The sequence below is a fragment of the Myxine glutinosa genome, chromosome 5, assembly GCF_964187855.1.
Source record: "Myxine glutinosa chromosome 5, kmMyxGlut1.1, whole genome shotgun sequence".
Taxonomy (NCBI): Eukaryota; Metazoa; Chordata; class Myxini; order Myxiniformes; family Myxinidae; genus Myxine; species Myxine glutinosa.
Window position 1 is genome coordinate 111,165,118 of NC_136265.1, and position 19,394 is coordinate 111,184,511.

The 19,394-nt window shown below is 45.0% G+C and overlaps 1 protein-coding gene across 1 annotated transcript in view; it reads left to right on the forward strand.

Moving 5' to 3' along the window:
* LOC137427254 (uncharacterized) overlaps positions 1-19,394 on the forward strand; it is a 143,245-nt gene that overhangs the window by 53,217 nt on the left and 70,634 nt on the right. Inside the window, exons 3-4 of the mRNA XM_068116612.2 lie at positions 9,659-9,750; positions 10,022-10,171. Coding sequence (XP_067972713.2) covers positions 9,659-9,750; positions 10,022-10,171 — 242 coding nt within the window. The remainder of the gene's footprint in view (positions 1-9,658; positions 9,751-10,021; positions 10,172-19,394) is intronic.

Below are 19,394 nucleotides of genomic sequence, written 5' to 3' on the forward strand. Positions count from 1 at the left end.
TTGCTGGCAGATCCTGTGCGACCTGTAGGAATATTTGGGGGACACAGCCCAGAGAGAGATGGGGGAGCAAGGCCGGAGAGGAGTCGATAGAAGACAGAAAGACCACCAACCTGCCTGCGGTGAGTAAGTGAAAGGCTCTCGGAGTTAGCTTCATCGCAGGAGATTTGAATGATTCTGAAAGCATTGGTTTCAACAGCGTGAAGCCGAGCGAGGTGTGAGGCAGGAGCACCGGCGCAGAGGGGAGAACAGTATTCCATTGAGCTGCGGATGGGAGCCTTGTATGTGGTGAGGAGCTCAGGTGTGCCAAGGAAGGACTTCTTCGCACGACGGAGGATGCCTAGTCGGTGACTGGCTTTGGAGGCCAGATTGGAAATGTGGTTTTCCCAGGAAAGATCATGGCAGATAGTGAGACCCAAAAGCTTGAGTGACAGAACTTCTTGGAGAGGATTGTTCAGAAAGTAGATGGGAGGGTTGGCCAGGCAGTCTTTTCGGAGAGACATAGTAAGAGTGTGAGATTTGTCAGGATTGAAAGACATGTTCCACTTGTTTGACCAGTCTGTGATTTTGTCCAGGTCTGCAGAGAGTGAGGAGGCTGCAGACTGCCGATCTGAGGGATGAGGAATGAAGCGGCAGAGAGTGGAGTCATCAGCTAAGAGGTAGAGAGGATTTTCAAGAGAATCAGAGAGATAATTGATGAAGACGAGAAAAAGCACATGGCCCAGAACACTGCCTTGGGGAACACCAGCCTGAACAGGAAGGGGAGATGAGAGAAACCCATTCAGGGCCACACGTTGACGACGACCAGAGAGGAAGTCCGCAAACCATGCGTGGAGATTTCCCTGGATACCATAGGAGGAGAGTTTGGTGAGCAGAGCTGGGTGCCAGACTGTATCGAAGGCACATGATATGTCAAGGGAGACAGCTCTAATTTCCTGTTTGGCATTGAGGACCTCCATCCATTGTTGAGACAGCAGAAGCAGCATGTCCAGAGTAGAGTGATCTGGTCTGAAACCAAATTGATGGTCAGAGATCAAGCCATTGGAGAAGAGGAAAGATTTCATATCCGAAGCAATGATGGATTCCATGACTTTCCTCATAATTGGGAGAAGGCTGATTGGTCTGTAGTTGCAAGGATCTGTTTTTGCACATTTTTTTTGTAAAGCGGTGATGTTGGCTGATTTCGAAGCTGATGGCAGATGACCTTGAGCAAAGGAGAGGGTGAAGAGAAAAGAGAGAGGGAGTGAAAGAGCGGCAGAACAGGCAGGATTTTAGGGCCCGTGGGCTGATGCCGTCAGGTCCAGTTGCAGAATCAGAGTCGAGGGTTGACAGAAACTTATCCACCTTGTGAGGAGAAAAGGACACAGAGTCCAGGAGCAGCTGGGTACGACTAGGTACAGTGGGTACAGAGAGGGATGGGTTTGGGACACAAGATTTAGAGGCAAACACAGAGTTGAGGCTTTCAGCTTTTTCACGAGCGGAGTCAGCTGTGTAGCCGTTTAAGGTAAGGGAGGGGATTGAAGGGGAGCAAACACCAGAAAGAGATTTGACCAAACAACACCAGGATTTGGAAGAGGGAGACAGATAAGAGAGTTCTGTCCTGAGAGAGGAGAGATATTGTTTCCTGGCTCTTCTGAGGGTGGACACACATTTGTTTCTGGCTTTGTGAAAGGAAATGAGATTTCCTTCCGTTGGATTTGCTTTCGAGGAGACGAAAGCAAGTTGTTTCTGGGCAACTGCATCACCACAAGATTCCGTGAACCATGGATGGGAGGAAGAGTATGACAACTGAAGATATGGGATAAATCTGTGCATGAGAGAGAGAGCAATTTACTTTGAAAGAATTCCCAGGATGAGTTGATGTCAGAGGCAGTAGAGATAGGAGACCAGTCCAGATGATTGATGGCTGGGAAGTTAGTCATAACCATATCTTGAAGAGAAGATGCTCCGTTGTCTGAGATCCGGGATGGGAAATTCACAGATTGTGTCAGTCCCAGTGAGTCGCAGAAGTCCTTTGCTGAGGATCCACGGCTGGTGTGAGAGGTACCCACACCCAGCCGGCATGGTGACAATTGAAATCACCACATATGAGGAAGAGAGACTTGGGATGAGTAGATAGATGTTGGTCCATATTATCAGACAGCGAGATGTAGATGGAGTCATCACTGTTTGGTGGACGGCACAACACACATATGAACAAGAGGTGGGAACGAAGGGGAAGCCGTAGCCATAGGTATTCCTGGGGATGAGGTGGAGATAGGGCAGTGCAGGGCGAGTGAGGAAGAGAGTTTTTTTTATAAAAATAGCAACCCCACCTCGAGGACAAAGCTCAGGTCTATCATACCGGAGGAGGGAGTAATCCGGGAGAGATATTAAGGAATCAGAGACATCCTGAAGGAGGAAAGTTTCTGTTAAGCAGATCAAGTCTGGTTTGTCAGAAGCAACATGAATGGAAAGATCAGTCAAGTTTGAGCGAAGGCCCCGGATGTTTGAGGTCCATACCGTTAATGAAGAGGGAAGGGGGAGCATCGGATACAGAACAGGGGGGGGAGGGGTAGCGTAAGATGTGGAAGAGGTCGGGAGAGCTGTTGAAAGTGTGTCAGAGATTTCAGAATAGCTAGGAGAAAGGGAAGGATGGGGCGGACAAAAGGTTTGATGGTGATTGGGTGAGGTACAGTGAGGTGTTATTTGAGGAGGGGGAAGAGCGATGCAGAAGGTGGGGGAAGATGGAGGTGAGAGTTGGAAGGGGGAAGAAGCAGGGAGGACGCTTTGAGGAGGAGGGGTGAGAGGAGGGAAATGGAGAAAAAATGAGGGTGGGGAGATTATAAGGGGAGGGGCGAGAGGTGGGGGTTGGAGGGGGTTTAGGAGGGAAGGGGAAAGGGCAGGATTTGAAAGGGATGGGAGGTAGGGGAGATTTGGAGGGGAGGGGTTGGGGGGGGAGTTTAGGAGGGGATGGTGTGGGGGAGTCTAGGAGGGGAGGGCTGAGGGGGGAGATTTGAAAGGGATGGGTGATGGGGAAGATTTGGAGGGGAGGGGTTGGTTTGGATTTTAGAAAGTGTACCATTAATGGGAAACGAACATTTATTGCAAAATGAGTTTCTTGTTACCCTCGGGTCAGAGATACGTTTAAGGACGCTGGAGAGGGGTGGAGTGTAGGTGAGTCTAGGGAATGTAGAAAGGAGGAACTGTAAGAGATGGAATTTTTTTTTTTGGAATGAATAGATTTGGTGAGCAAGTCGAAAGCAACCTTTTAAAGAAAAAGAAGAAGTAAAAAGTGTTATAATATACGACAGAATACAGCACTTCAGGGGAAAGTTCAAACATCTTTAAATTGAACAGTGAAAACTATCTGGGGAATGGGGTGAAAACGGGGGTGAAATTGGGGTGAAAATGTGGTCGAAGAACGAACGAACGAAAATAACAGAGGGAAATGTTTTTTTTGTTTGTTTTTTTTTTGTTAAGATTTTAACCAAGGAAGTATGGGGTGAAAGGACCGGGTAAAAACTGAGAAAACGAGAGTAGATGGACCACAATCAACCGCTGAGAGAAAACAAAGCCTCAAGGTAGGAAGCTTAGAGAACTAGGCCGCAAATTACGCGGCACAAAATAACCGACAATTTCTTGTACAGGTATGAAAGATTAACACCGAGAATCTTCCTCGGGAAACACTATAGGTACACACACGTGAGATAAATACAGTTTCGACAAAAATACAATTGTGAACAATTACTTAACTTCAAGCATGCGTGAAGAGCGTGGACAGCTTCGAAAAACCGTGACCTCCCCGGCAAGATCTCACGATCTGGTTTTTTGCATGCTGCCGTATCCTAGCAACCACTGATCCCGAGCAACATTGATTTGTAGTATATTTAATTCTTATATTGTTCTGTATTTACATGAAGATCTCATGAATAATATTTTTACTATTCGTATTGTATTTTACTAATTCGATTTGGTGTCGTTTTGTGATTTTAAAGAAAACTTGTTTTAATCTACCAACTGTAGCTCCCTGTGCTAACATACGTCTGACTAGTTGTTGTAAGCTATTGACCAGTTCAGAGGTGTGTGTGGTTGCTCTCATAGTCCTAATTATTTCACCTGCAACCGTACCATAAAATAGCTTTTTAGGAATGTTGCTGTCGAAGGTTTGCATCTGAGGTGCTCATTTCAATTAACAGCCAATTAAGGGGAAATGTACACAGGAAATTTACTACTAAATTTACAACGTGAAGGTTCTAAAAACCGTGACAATATATATATATATATTGTTACGTGCCCTCTCCCGCGCCCGCTCCGCCTACTACTCTCAAATTATCCACTCTGGCTCTGGAAACCCAAAAGCACTCTTCTCTACAATAAACAAACTCCTCAGCCCCCTGAACACCACCACCCAGTCATTCACAGTAGAAAACTGCATCTCCTTCCTTTCATTCTTCCAAAGCAAAATTGACAACATCGACAACAGCTTAACCACCACCGCACCCCCTCCCCTCAAACCACCTGCCCCCCTTATCCTGCCAACCCCTGTCTCAGTTCTCCCCAGTCTCCCCTACTGACCTCTCTGAACTCCTCATAGGAATAAAAATTGCCACCTGCACTCTTGACCCCATCCCCTCCAGCTTTGTCAAGGCCTCCCTTCATGCTCTCTCTCCACTTATCACTGCGACAATAAACTCCTCCCTGTCCACAGGCATCGTCCCACCATCCCTCAAAATTGCTGCTGTTACCCCCATTCTGAAAAAACCTGGACTAAACCCTGACACCCTAAACAACTTCAGACCCATCTCCAACCTACCCTTACTGTCAAAAGTTTTGGAACGCACTGTAGCCACTCAACTCAAACATCACCTCTCTGCCAATAACCTGTATGAAACATTCCAATCCGGATTTCCGCTCCAACCACAGTACTGAAACTGCTCTCCTCAAAATCACCAACGACCTTCTCCTCTCCTCTGACGCCGGCAACCTCAACATTCTCATCCTCCTCGACCTCAGCGCCACCTTTGACACCATCAATCACACCATCCTCCTCGCCCGACTTGAAACCACCTTTAACATTACCGGCACTGCCCTCTCTTGGATCAAATCATACCTCTCTGACAGATGCCAGTTCATCTCCATCAATAACTGCAAATCCCCCACTGCTCCCCTCCCCCAAGGTGTCCCCCAAGGTTCAGTTATTGGCCCCCTCCTCTTCATCCTGTACCTGTCCCCCCTTGGTCACTTAATCCGCCGTCATGGTCTCCAATTCCACTGCTTCGCCGATGACATCCAGCTTTTCATCTCCACCAAGTCCATCTCCACCGCCACCCACTCTATCCTGACAAACTGCATCACTGAAATAAAATCCTGGCTTCAAATCAACTTCCTCAAACTTAACTATGATAAATGTGAAATAATCATCATAGGCCCAAAAACGCTCACCAAATCCACCCATAACTTTGCCCTCAACATCGACGGTATCCCAGTATCCACCTCCCCTCACATCCGGAATCTTGGCATCATCTTTGACCAAACCCTCTCCTTCGACAAATACACTAAACAGATCACAAAGACAGCCTTCTTTCACCTGAAAAACATCGCCCGTCTTCGTCCATCCCTCTCCTCCACGGCTGCAGAAACCCTCATCCACGCCTTCATCACCTCCCGTCTGGACTACTGCAACAGCCTCTTCTATGGTTCACCCTCAATAATCACCAATAAACTCCAATACATTCAGAACTCCGCTGCCCGTCTACTCACCCATTCCCGGACCCGTGACCACATCACCCCCGTCCTTTATAAGCTTCACTGGCTCCCCATCCCCCAGAGAATCCAGTACAAAATCCTCCTCTTGACCTACAAAGCCCTCCATAACCTGGCCCCATCCTACCTGACTGACCTCCTCTCCAGACACACTCCCACCCGCAACCTCTGCTCTTGCTGGAACCAACCTCCTGCCCCCCCCCCCCCCTCCCCATCCGGACCAAATTCAGATCCTGGGGGGACAGGGCCTTCTCCATTGCTGCTCCCACCCTCTGGAACTCACTACCTCACACCATCAGAGACTCCTCCTCACTCACCACATTCAAAACATCACTAAAGACCCACCTGTTCAACACTGCAATCAACATTCAACCCACAGCATTTAACCCCTGACTATCTCTTCTCCTTCTCCCTCCTTTTGCTTTGATTATTTACCTATTGATTTTTGTCTTTTTGCACTTGTTTTTTGTACTCTGTCAAAGCACCTTTGGGCTTCTTGAAAAGCGCTTTTTAAAATAAATGTATTATTATTATTATTATTATTATTATTATTATTATTATTATTAAGAAAGGCATTCGGACAATGTGGAATGGAAATGCATCTCGTTTATCAAATAATTTGGTGTAAAATTTATTATTATGGATATCAATTTGTAATTCCAAAAAGGAAACTGAAGTGGAAGTTTGGTTTTCCTTTTTTAATTCAAGTTTTTTTGGATACATATCAACATGAAGCTGCTTAAATATAAATCCATCATTAACCCTTTGAGTACGGGATTTTTATTCGATAAAAATACCCCCGGTACGGGATTAATTTGGCATTTTGCTACAGGAATGCAACCACGTACTGACGATCTATTTATAGGTATAGTCGATGACGTGTAAAAACGTCATCCGTACATAAAACTTTTTCGTGGGTCACTGCACTGGACGTCATCTGAACTGAAACGGTTAATTGTCAACGAATCATCAATGAACCTGAAGATGTTTCCGCATCTTCGTGCAGTTGTTAATTTATTCCTGCACATGTTCTGGACCCAATCAAACTCGTACATGTGCAGGAAAAAATTTGCAAAGAAAGGGGCCGGATCTGAACCCATGGGTATGCCCACTGTCTGCTGGAGTATCTTGGGATCTGAACCCATGGGTATGCCCACTGTCTGCTGGAGTATCTTGGGATCTGAACCCATGGGTATGCCCACTTTCTGTTGGAGTATTTTGGGATCTGAACCCATGGGTATGCCCACTGTCTGCTGGAGTATCTTGGGATCTGAACCCATGGGTATGCCCACTGTCTGCTGGAGTATCTTGGGATCTGAACCCATGGGTATGCCCACTGTCTGTTGGAGTATCTTGGGATCTGAACCCATGGGTATGCCCACTGTCTGCTGGAGTATCTTGGGATCTGAACCCATGGGTATGCCCACTGTCTGCTGGAGTATCTTGGGATCTGAATCCATGGGTATGCCCACTGTCTGCTGGAGTATCTTGGGATCTGAACCCATGGGTATGCCCACTGTCTGCTGGAGTATCTTGGGATCTGAACCCATGGGTATGCCCACTGTCTGCTGGAGTATCTTGGGATCTGAACCCATGGGTATGCCCACTGTCTGTTGGAGTATTTTGGGATCTGAACCCATGGGTATGCCCACTGTCTGCTGCAGTATCTTGGGATCTGAACCCATGGGTATGCCCACTGTCTGCTGGAGTATCTTGGGATCTGAACCCATGGGTATGCCCACTGTCTGCTGGAGTATCTTGGGATCTGAATCCATGGGTATGCCCACTGTCTGCTGGAGTATCTTGGGATCTGAACCCATGGGTATGCCCACTGTCTGCTGGAGTATCTTGGGATCTGAACCCATGGGTATGCCCACTGTCTGCTGGAGTATCTTGGGATCTGAACCCATGGGTATGCCCACTGTCTGTTGGAGTATTTTGGGATCTGAACCCATGGGTATGCCCACTGTCTGCTGCAGTATTTTGGGATCTGAACCCATGGGTATGCCCACTGTCTGCAGGAGTATCTTGGGATCTGAACCCATGGGTATGCCCACTGTCTGCTGGAGTATCTTGGGATCTGAACCCATGGGTATGCCCACTGTCTGCTGGAGTATCTTGGGATCTGAACCCACGGGTATGCCCACTGTCTGCTGGAGTATCTTGGGATCTGAACCCATGGGTATGCCCACTGTCTGCTGGAGTATTTTGGGATCTGAACCCATGGGTATGCCCACTGTCTGCTGGAGTATCTTGGGATCTGAACCCATGGGTATTCCCACTGTCTGTGGGAGTATCTTGGGATCTGAACCCATGGGTATCCCCACTGTCTGCTGGAGTATCTTGGGATCTGAACCCATGGGTATGCCCACCGTCTGCTGGAGTATCTTGGGATCTGAACCCATGGGTGTGCCCACTGTCTGCTGGAGTATCTTGAGATCTGAACCCATGGGTATGCCCACTGTCTGCTGGAGTATATTGGGATCTGAACCCATGGGTATGCCCACTATCTGCTGGAGTATTTTGGGATCTGAACCCATGGGTATGCCCAATGTCTGCTGGAGTATTTTGGGATCTGAACCCATGGGTATGCCCACTTTCTGTTGGAGTATTTTGGGATCTGAACCCATGGGTATGCCCACTGTCTGCTGGAGTATTTTGGGATACTAGGGCATGCCCGTACTATATCTATATCTAAAATTATATCCCCCCCCTCTATTTACATGAAATGGTTTGGTCCAAAGCGAACGGCTTGCGAGTACGGTGACAATCCCCCCCCCCTCTATTTACATGAAATGGTTTGGTCCAAAGCGAACGGCTTGCGGAGTTTGGTAAAGAAATCGCCATAGCGTGCACAAACGCGCAGGAAAGCGAAAGAATCGCAAATTAGTTTTAATTAGTTTTAAAACATAGTTTAACGCCAACATAGCGGCAACATAGTTTGCCAACGTGAAATAAATGAATACGCTCTCAAATGTGCCGTCCGAGGCAGAGTCTGTTCGGCACGTTCGGCACACGTGATAGCTCGCTGCTCTCTGATTGGTTGAATCGTTTTTTGGACATAGCTCGGTAACTACTTGTCCGATTAATATGAAACCTTGAAAAGGCACATCCTCGGGTCCCCAGCAATATACCTGGCAAGTTTCAAGTATATCGGACCCGTGGTTGTCGAGAAACAGCGGTCACAGACAAACATACATACATACATACATACATACATACACACAGAGATTACTGGAATTATAGATAGATGCCCACTGTCTGCTGGAGTATCTTGGGATCTGAACCCATGGGTATGCCCACTGTCTGCTGGAGTCTCTTGGGATCTGAACCCAGGGGTATGCCCACTATCTGCTGGAGTCTCTTGGGATCTGAACCCATGGGTATGCCCAATGTCTGCTGGAGTATTTTGGGATCTGAACCCATGGGTATGCCCACTATCTGCTGGAGTCTCTTGGGATCTGAACCCATGTGTATGCCCACTTGTCTGCTGGAGTATCTTGTTGCCAAATGTAAATAAACTGTTGTTTGAAGAACACACACACACAAACACACACACACACACACACACACACACACACACACACACACACACACACACACACACACACACACACACACACACACACACACACACACACACACACACACACACACTCACACATTGACACACACACACACACACTCACACATTGACACACACACACATTGACACACACACACACACACACACACACACACACTGACACACACACACTGACACACACACACACTGACACACACACACTGACACACACACACTGACACACACACACTGACACACACACACTGACACACACACACTGACACACACACACTGACACACACACACACACAATTGTTTTTATAGATTGACATTTTTATCTTGTGCCATCAGGAAAACTTCTTCGAGAACTGCATCAGAGTCTGGAAAAGCTTGGATCACCAGAAGAACAACTGATTGCCCTGTCTACCCAACATGTACAACTGGTGAGACTGGACTTTTACTCTCATTCCACAGCAACTCAAGGGTAAAAGTGGAGGCCTACAGCAGTCTCAGTACAAGTACAAGCGAGTTGTTTTTGCAAGAGTCCATGTGTACATCATTGGCCTTGTCTGTAGAACGCGTGTCGGTCCTTTCACTCTGCATAATCTTCTTCGTTGCATCATGATAGCTCTGGATTTGTTGTCACTGCTATCTGCACAAACTTTGTATGATTCAAAGGGAATAAATGTCCCTGTCGTCCCGTCCCCCGCACAGCTGCAGAGGGAGCATACGGCACACCACAGGCTCAAGGTGCTGAGCGCAGAATGTACTCAACTCACGATCGAGCTGCAGAGGATGGTTTCTAGCCGAGCACGGCTCGAGGCCTTGTGCCATGAACTGCAGCAGCAAAGCAAGACCATCTTGGTAATCACAGCACCTGAAGGAATGAATCATTGCCAAAGAATAAACCAAATGTATTCAAACAATTTCATCAGAATAATTTGTCTTTGAAAACTGCATCAGACAAATTAAACTGCATCAGACATCAGACAAATTAGGAGGGCCGACGGGAGTTGTGGGAGATATGTTGAAGGCAGCAGGAAGTTGGGGTGTGAAGAGAATGACAGAGATCTGTAATCTGGTGGTGAAAGAAGGCCGCATTCCAGTGAATTGGGAACTGAGTACCCTCGTCCCTCTATACAAGGGGAAAGGTGACCCTCTGGAGTGTGGCTCGTACCGAGCGATAAAGTTATTGGAGCATGGAATGAAGGTATTGGAAAGGGTGTTGGAGAGGAGGATAAGGAAGAAAGTGAAGATAGACGAAATGCAGTTTGGATTTATGCCAGGAAGAGGAACGACAGACGCGCTCTTTATTGTGAGGCAGTTGCAGGAGAAGTACATGGAGAAGAGGAAGAATTTGTTTCTTGGGTTTGTTGATCTGGAGAAAGCATTCGATCGGGTTCCACGCGAAGTATTGACATGGGCATTGAGGAAGTTAGGAGTGGAGGAATGGTTGATCAGAGTAGTGATGGCAATGTACGAAAGAGCGCGCACAGCTGTAAGGACGAAGGACGGGAACAGTGGTGAGTTTGAGGTGCAGGTGGGAGTGCATCAGGGGTCGGTACTAAGTCCACTACTATTTGTAGCTGTGATGGAGGTGCTGGCTCAGAACGTAAAGGAGGGTTTACCATGGGAGTTGTTGTATGCAGATGATCTGGTGTTGATTGCGGAAAGTATGGATGGACTGAAGGAAAAGATGAACAAGTGGAAGGAATGTATGGAGACAAAAGGTCTGAAGGTGAATATCGGAAAGACGAAGGTGATGGCAAGTGGTAAAGCATGTGGTGAGGTGGAAAGAACTGGGAAGTGGTCCTGTGCTGTGTGTAGGAAGGGTGTCGGAGTGAACTCCATTCAATGTACAATGTGCGCTGAGTGGGTTCATCAAAAATGTAGTGGTCTGAGAGGGTCATTAACCAGTGTGGCAGCTACATTCAAGTGTAAGGTGTGCACAGAGGGAGCTGCAGATGGAGGAAATGTTGAGTTGGATCTTGGAGACGGCGTGAAGCTGGAAGGTGTGAAAACATTTTGCTACCTCGGAGACATGCTGAATGGAGAAGGTGGATCAGACTCGGCAACAGTTGCTGGAGTCAGATGTGCATGGAAAAAGTTTCGGGAACTGAGTGGCGTGCTGATGAGGAGGGGAGTGTCGTTGAAGCTGAAGGGAAAGGTGTATGCTGCATGTGTGAGAAGTGTTATGATTTATGGGAGCGAGACATGGGTAATGAACGTAGAGCAGCAACGAAGGCTGGAAAGGGTGGAAATGCGAATGGTTCGGTGGATGTGTGGAGTATCGTTGGGAGAGAGGAAGCCAAATGATGAATTGCGAAAGATGATGGGAATAGAGCCTGTGATTGATGCTGTGAAGAGGAACAGGTTGAGATGGTTTGGTCATGTGTTGAGGAAGGATGAAAGTGACTGGTTGAGAAGAGTGATGGAAATGAATGTAGAAGGAAGTAGAGGACGGGGAAGACCGAGAAAGACTTGGCTAAAGATGGCCGAAGAAGAAATGCGGGCGAGGGGGTTAACAAGAAGAGATGCAGAAAATAGGGCAAGATGGAGAAGATTGTCATGGGGACCGCAAGGCTAACCCCCGCTCCTGCAGGGAAAATGGCCTTAAAATGCCTGTTGTTGTTGTTGTTGTATCAGACAAATTAAACAATGCACACGACTCCACATTATACTGTCCACCATAGTGCATCTCAGGGGCAAAACAGCAGCATCAGCATCTCTGTCTCTCTCTTATTTACCGATCTACAAGGATCAGATGCTCGTCTCACACGTGTGGAACACGTCACGCAATCCACGCAGGTCGCATTTTCTCACCCTTTCTCTCCGGAAGGGTCAGCAAATGAACCCACCTGTATATTTACACAATGAAACAAAGCACCTGGCTCAGTCTCACAAGCCATCACCTCTCCTGTACAGAAAAGAAAATCCATACTGTGTAGGAGTTGCGGATGACGAGAGGACGAGGCCATTTCTTTGCTGTTCAAAGCTCCTTTATTACAACAACACTCCCCCCGCGACCGGAACTCATAGTTTTTATCGCGCCAAAACCCTCTTCAGAGGGCGTGGCTCCAACAACCGCGCGCACGCCACGCCACACCACACCATCAAAAGCACCACTGGCCCGTGCATTATGTCCCAATAAGGTAACCGCTACAACTGTATATATATATATATATCAAAAATGGCCGACATATCGCTTCTCCATGGTGGGGAGTACTTCTTGAGTAAGTCTGGTTTCTCACAGCCCAAATGGCTTTTGACCATAACTCAATGGATTACTGCTAATGTGGCCTGGCAGCTCTACTTCATACCTGTCTCACCTTTACCCTGTGGAATCCAAAATTGTCAACATGTCTACTGTCTAGCATCTCCCACAAAAAGCCACAGCACAGGCATTTCTGCTCTCTCTCATCACAGACTGCTTTGTGCTCTCTGTTTTACACAACTACCTCTCAACTAACTCTCAACCAGCTCTCCACTACCTCTCCACTACTTCTCAACTACATCTCCCCTACCTCTCCACGACCTATCCACTATCTCTCAACGACCTATCCACCACCTCTCAACGACCTATCCACCACCTCTCCACGACCTATCCACGACCTATCCACTACCTCTCAACGACCTATCCACTCCCTGTCAACTACCTCTCAACGACCTATCCACTACCTCTCCACTACTTCTCAACGACCTCTCCCCTACCTCTCCACGACCTCTCCCCTACCTCTCAACGACCGATCCACTACCTCTCCACTACTTCTCAACTACCTCTCCCCTACCTCTCCACGACCTATCCACTACCTCTCCACCACATCTCAACTACCTCTCAACGACCTCTCATCGACCTATCCACTATCTCTCCACTACCACTCCACTACCTCTCAACTACCTATCCACTACTTCTCAACGACCTCCCATCCAGTCTTCTTTTCCCTTTGCACGTTCGTATCTCCAATCCTACATTCGTCCCTTTCTCATCAGTTTCTCCACATTGCATGTGTTTTCCCTGTGTGATCCTCCCAAAATCCATGTCAATGGCCCTTCGTCCTTTGTTCCTTTCTTCTTTCATTTGTACAACTGCCTTCCTCAGTCTCTTCAATTACACTCTTCCCACCAGTGCTTCAATCTGACAGAAGAAAACCACCCCAGGTGATGTCCCATCGTTATCAATAATATTGCTACGGTTTTGAGCTTTGCACATATTGATCATTAAAGGTTAAAGGGTTGCCCCCCATAGTTAGTCCACGAGCAACACGTAGGCCCCCTTATAGTATTAGTTATGTCATAGTATGTGTAAGTATAGGCCATTTCCCCTATTAATATCTGCATTGTGTAAAGACATGAGATTAGGTCCTGCTCATTTTTGTGTCCACCCTCCAATTCCACCTCTATGGGCATAATTGATCCCGCGCCCCATTTGGCTGCCGCTCCGTTGTTATGCTTTGGTTGCCCGCAGCATTTGCTGCCCTTTGCTCGCTCACTAGTTGAGTAACACGAGGTAGGCCTGAGAAGGAGGAGCGCGAGGTAGGGTGGGGGTGGCGTCAAGGCGGAGCGTCAGAGGCGATGACGGTAAGAGCCACCAGCTAACCAGGGCTCTAGCGGCATGGCATGAGAGGGCGTGGAGAGGCGCGTCTGGTGAGTTCTAGAAGGTTCACGGGGCATGCCTATATAAGTCGCTACACAAAGCCCTTGAACATGACTCGTTGGGAGAGGGCTTGGTGAAAGGACTCGCAGAGGAGAGAGAGAGGACTTGCTACCCGAGGACTTGTGTGGAGAGAAATTCGTGCGATAAGCGGAGGCTTTGAACTGTAAACTCGCAGTATAATGTACGCGCCAGAGGAGAGGAAGAAGAGGCGTTGAGTACACGGCTGCAGCCAGATGTGCCGGTGGCGAATAGCGCCTACTTCAGCCACGCGAGTAAACGCGGTAATATCCGCCAGTGATAACCCCCAACCGCCAGAGCCCACACCCTACCGTTCACCCCGTAATAACCTTGTGCATACAAGACGACACGCGGAGAGCTCCTGCCTTCTCCTCTTACCATCTGCACGGGATGAGCCGGAGACCACAGCGAGCTGCACAGGAGCCATCCTTGGACGCGGACCATCATCCTGCAGCTGCGAGCCCCGTGTGAATGTGTATGTGTGAGACGGGCCCGTTTGTCCTGGGTATGAAGTAAGACTGTTTTAAGGCTGCACTGTGTCCCCTTTTTCTGGAATCATTGTATAGAGGAAATAAACCTTGTTCTTCCTTTTTCCAATTCGACTGCTTTTGTGATTTATCCATTGACTAAGCGTGGTACGAATAAGACCGCTAGAACCGGGTTCACCATCTAAACGGCACGGATCGCATGTACGCACCGCTCAACGTCTCAACACGCGTGGTTCGTGCGGGGCTTATTTTCTTCTTTCAGGGCAGCACGAGTAATTAGGTAATAGCGAACTTTAGTCCTAATACCCTATATCGTGCTGTCCGGGAGTGACGTCATAGGTCCCGGGTCCCACCAGGCCAGTCAAAGACAAGGGGACTAATCCCCCCTGGGTAAGGGGAGAAGGCCGGCGGCAGATCCGCAACAATATTTTCTACACCTATTACAATCTCCCATCGTTATCAATAATATTTTCTGCACCCATTACCATCTCCCATCGTTATCAATAATGTTTTCTACACCCATTACCATCTCCCATTGTTATCAATAATGTTTTCTGCACCCATTACAATCTCCCATCGTTATCAATAATGTTTTCTACACCCGTTACCATCTCCCATCTTTATCAATAATGTTTTCTGCACCCGTTACCATCTCCCATTGTTATCAATAATATTTTCTACACCCATTAACATCTCCCATCTTTATCAATGATATTTTCTACACCCATTACCATCTCCCATCGTTATCAATGATATTTTCTGCACCCGTTACCATCTCCCATCTTTATCAATAATGTTTTCTGCACCCTTTACCATCTCCCATTGTTATCAATAATGTTTTCTGCACCCGTTACCATCTCCCATCTTTATCAATAATGTTTTCTGCACCCGTTACCATCTCCCATCTTTATCAATAATGTTTTCTGCACCCGTTACCATCTCCCATCGTTATCAATGATATTTTCTACACCCATTACCATCTCACATCGTTATCAATGATATTTTCTACACCCATTAACATCTCCCATCTTTATCAATGATATTTTCTACACCCATTACCATCTCACATCGTTATCAATAATATTTTCTACACCCATTACCATCTCCCATCTTTATCAATGATATTTTCTGCACCCATTACCATCTACCATCGTTATCAATGATATTCTCTACACCCATTAACATCTCACATCGTTATCAATGATATTTTCTGCACCCATTACCATCTACCATCGTTATCAAAAAATATTTTCTACACCCATTACCATCTCCCATCGTTATCAATGATATTTTCTACACCCATTACCATCTCACATCGTTATCAATGATATTCTCTACACCCATTAACATCTCACATCGTTATCAATGATATTTTCTGCACCCATTACCATCTACCATCGTTATCAAAAAATATTTTCTACACCCATTACCATCTCCCATCGTTATCAATGATATTTTCTACACCCATTACCATCTCACATCGTTATCAATGATATTTTCTACACCCATTACCATCTCCCATCGTTATCAATGATATTTTCTACACCCATTACCATCTCCCATCTTTATTAATAATATTTTCTACACCCATTAACATCTCCCATCGTTATCAATGATTTTTCTACACCCAATACCATCTCACATCGTTATCAATGATATTTTCTACACCCATTACCATCTCCCATCGTTATCAATGATATTTTCCACACCCATTACCATCTCACATCGTTATCAATGAGATTTTCTGCACCCATTACCATCTCACATTGTTATCAATGATATTTTCTGCACCCATTACCATCTCACATCGTTATCAATGATATTTTCTACACCCATTACCATCTCACATCGTTATCAATGATATTTTCTGCACCCATTACCATCTCACATCGTTATCAATGATATTTTCTGCACCCATTACCATCTCACATCGTTATCAATGATATTTTCTGCACCCATTACCATCTGCCATCGTTATCAATGATATTTTCTACACCCATTACCATCTCCCATCGTTATCAATAATATTTTCTGCACCCGTTACCATCTCACATCGTTATCAATGATATTTTCTACACCCATTACCATTTCCCATCGTTATCAATAATATTTTCTACACCCATTAACATCTCCCATCGTTATCAATAATGTTTTCTACACCCATTACCATCTCCCATCGTTATCAATGATATTTTCTGCACCCATTACCATCTCCCATCGTTATCAATAATATTTTCTACACCCATTACCATCTCCCATCGTTATCAATGATATTTTCTACACCCATTACCATCTCCCATCGTTATCAATGATATTTTCTACACCCATTACCATCTCCCATCGTTATCAATAATGTTTTCTACACCCATTACCATCTCCCATCGTTATCAATGATATTTTCTACACCCATTACCATCTCCCATCGTTATCAATAATATTTTCTACACCCATTACCATCTCCCATCGTTATCAATAATATTTTCTACACCCATTAACATCTCCCATCTTTATCAATGATATTTTCTACACCCATTACCATCTCACATCGTTATCAATGATATTTTCTACACCCATTACCATCTCCCTTCTTTATCAATGATATATTCCACACCCATTAACATCTCCCATCGTTATCAATGATATTTTCTACACCCATTACCATCTCACATCGTTATCAATGATATTTTCTACACCCATTACCATCTCCCATCTTTATCAATGATATTTTCTACACCCATTACCATCTCACATCGTTATCAATGATATTTTCTACACCCATTACCATCTCCCATCTTTATCAATAATATTTTCTACACCCATTACCATCTCCCATCGTTATCAATGATATTTTCTACACCCATTACCATCTCACATCGTTATCAAGAATATTTTCTACACCCATTACCATCTCCCATCTTTATCAATGATATTTTCTACACCCATTACCATCTCACATCGTTATCAATGATATTTTCTACACCCATTACCATCTCCCATCTTTATCAATGATATTTTCTACACCCATTACCATCTCACATCGTTATCAATAATATTTTCTACACCCATTACCATCTCCCATCTTTATCAATGATATATTCTACACCCATTACCATCTCACATCATTATCAATGATATTTTCTGCACCCATTACCATCTCCCATCGTTATCAATAATGTTTTCTACACCCATTACCATCTCACATCGTTATCAATGATATTTTCTACACCCATTAACATCTCCTATCTTTATCAATGATATTTTCTACACCCATTACCATCTCCCATCGTTATCAATAATATTTTCTACACCCATTACCATCTCCCATCTTTATCAATGATATTTTCTACACCCATTAACATCTCCCATCGTTATCAATGATATTTTCTACACCCATTACCATCTCCCATCTTTATCAATGATATTTTCTACACCCATTACCATCTCCCATCGTTATCAATGATATTTTCTACACCCATTACCATCTCACATCGTTATCAATGATATTTTCTACACCCATTACCATCTCCCATCGTTATCAATGATATTTTCTACACCCATTACCATCTCCCATCTTTATCAATGATATTTTCTACACCCATTACCATCTCCCATCGTTATCAATAATGTTTTCTACACCCATTACCATCTCACATCGTTATCAATGATATTTTCTACACCCATTACCATCTCACATCGTTATCAATGATATTTTCTACACCCATTACCATCTCCCATCGTTATCAATGATATTTTATACACCCATTACCATCTCCCATCGTTATCAATGATATTTTCTACACCCATTACCATCTCCCATCTTTATTAATAATATTTTCTACACCCATTAACATCTCCCATCGTTATCAATGATTTTTATACACCCATTACCATCTCACATCGTTATCAATGATATTTTCTACACCCATTACCATCTCCCATCGTTATCAATGATATTTTCCACACCCATTACCATCTCACATCGTTATCAATGAGATTTTCTGCACCCATTACCATCTCACATTGTTATCAATGATATTTTCTGCACCCATTACCATCTCACATCGTTATCAATGATATTTTCTACACCCATTACCATCTCACATCGTTATCAATGATATTTTCTGCACCCATTACCATCTCACATCGTTATCAATGATATTTTCTGCACCCATTACCATCTCACATCGTTATCAATGATATTTTCTGCACCCATTACCATCTCACATCGTTATCAATGATATTTTCTACACACCTTACCATCTCACATCGTTATCAATGATATTTTCTGCACCCATTACCATCTCACATCGTTATCAATGATATTTTCTGCACCCATTACCATCTGCCATCGTTATCAATGATATTTTCTACACCCATTACCATCTCCCATCGTTATCAATAATATTTTCTGCACCCGTTACCATCTCACATCGTTATCAATGATATTTTCTACACCCATTACCATCTCCCATCGTTATCAATAATATTTTCTACACCCATTAACATCTCCCATCGTTATCAATAATGTTTTCTACACCCATTACCATCTCCCATCGTTATCAATGATATTTTCTGCACCCATTACCATCTCCCATCGTTATCAATAATATTTTCTACACCCATTACCATCTCCCATCGTTATCAATGATATTTTCTACACCCATTACCATCTCCCATCGTTATCAATGATACTTTCTACACCCATTACCATCTCCCATCGTTATCAATAATGTTTTCTACACCCATTACCATCTCCCATCGTTATCAATGATATTTTCTACACCCATTACCATCTCCCATCGTTATCAATAATATTTTCTACACCCATTACCATCTCCCATCGTTATCAATAATATTTTCTACACCCATTAACATCTCCCATCTTTATCAATGATATTTTCTACACCCATTACCATCTCACATCGTT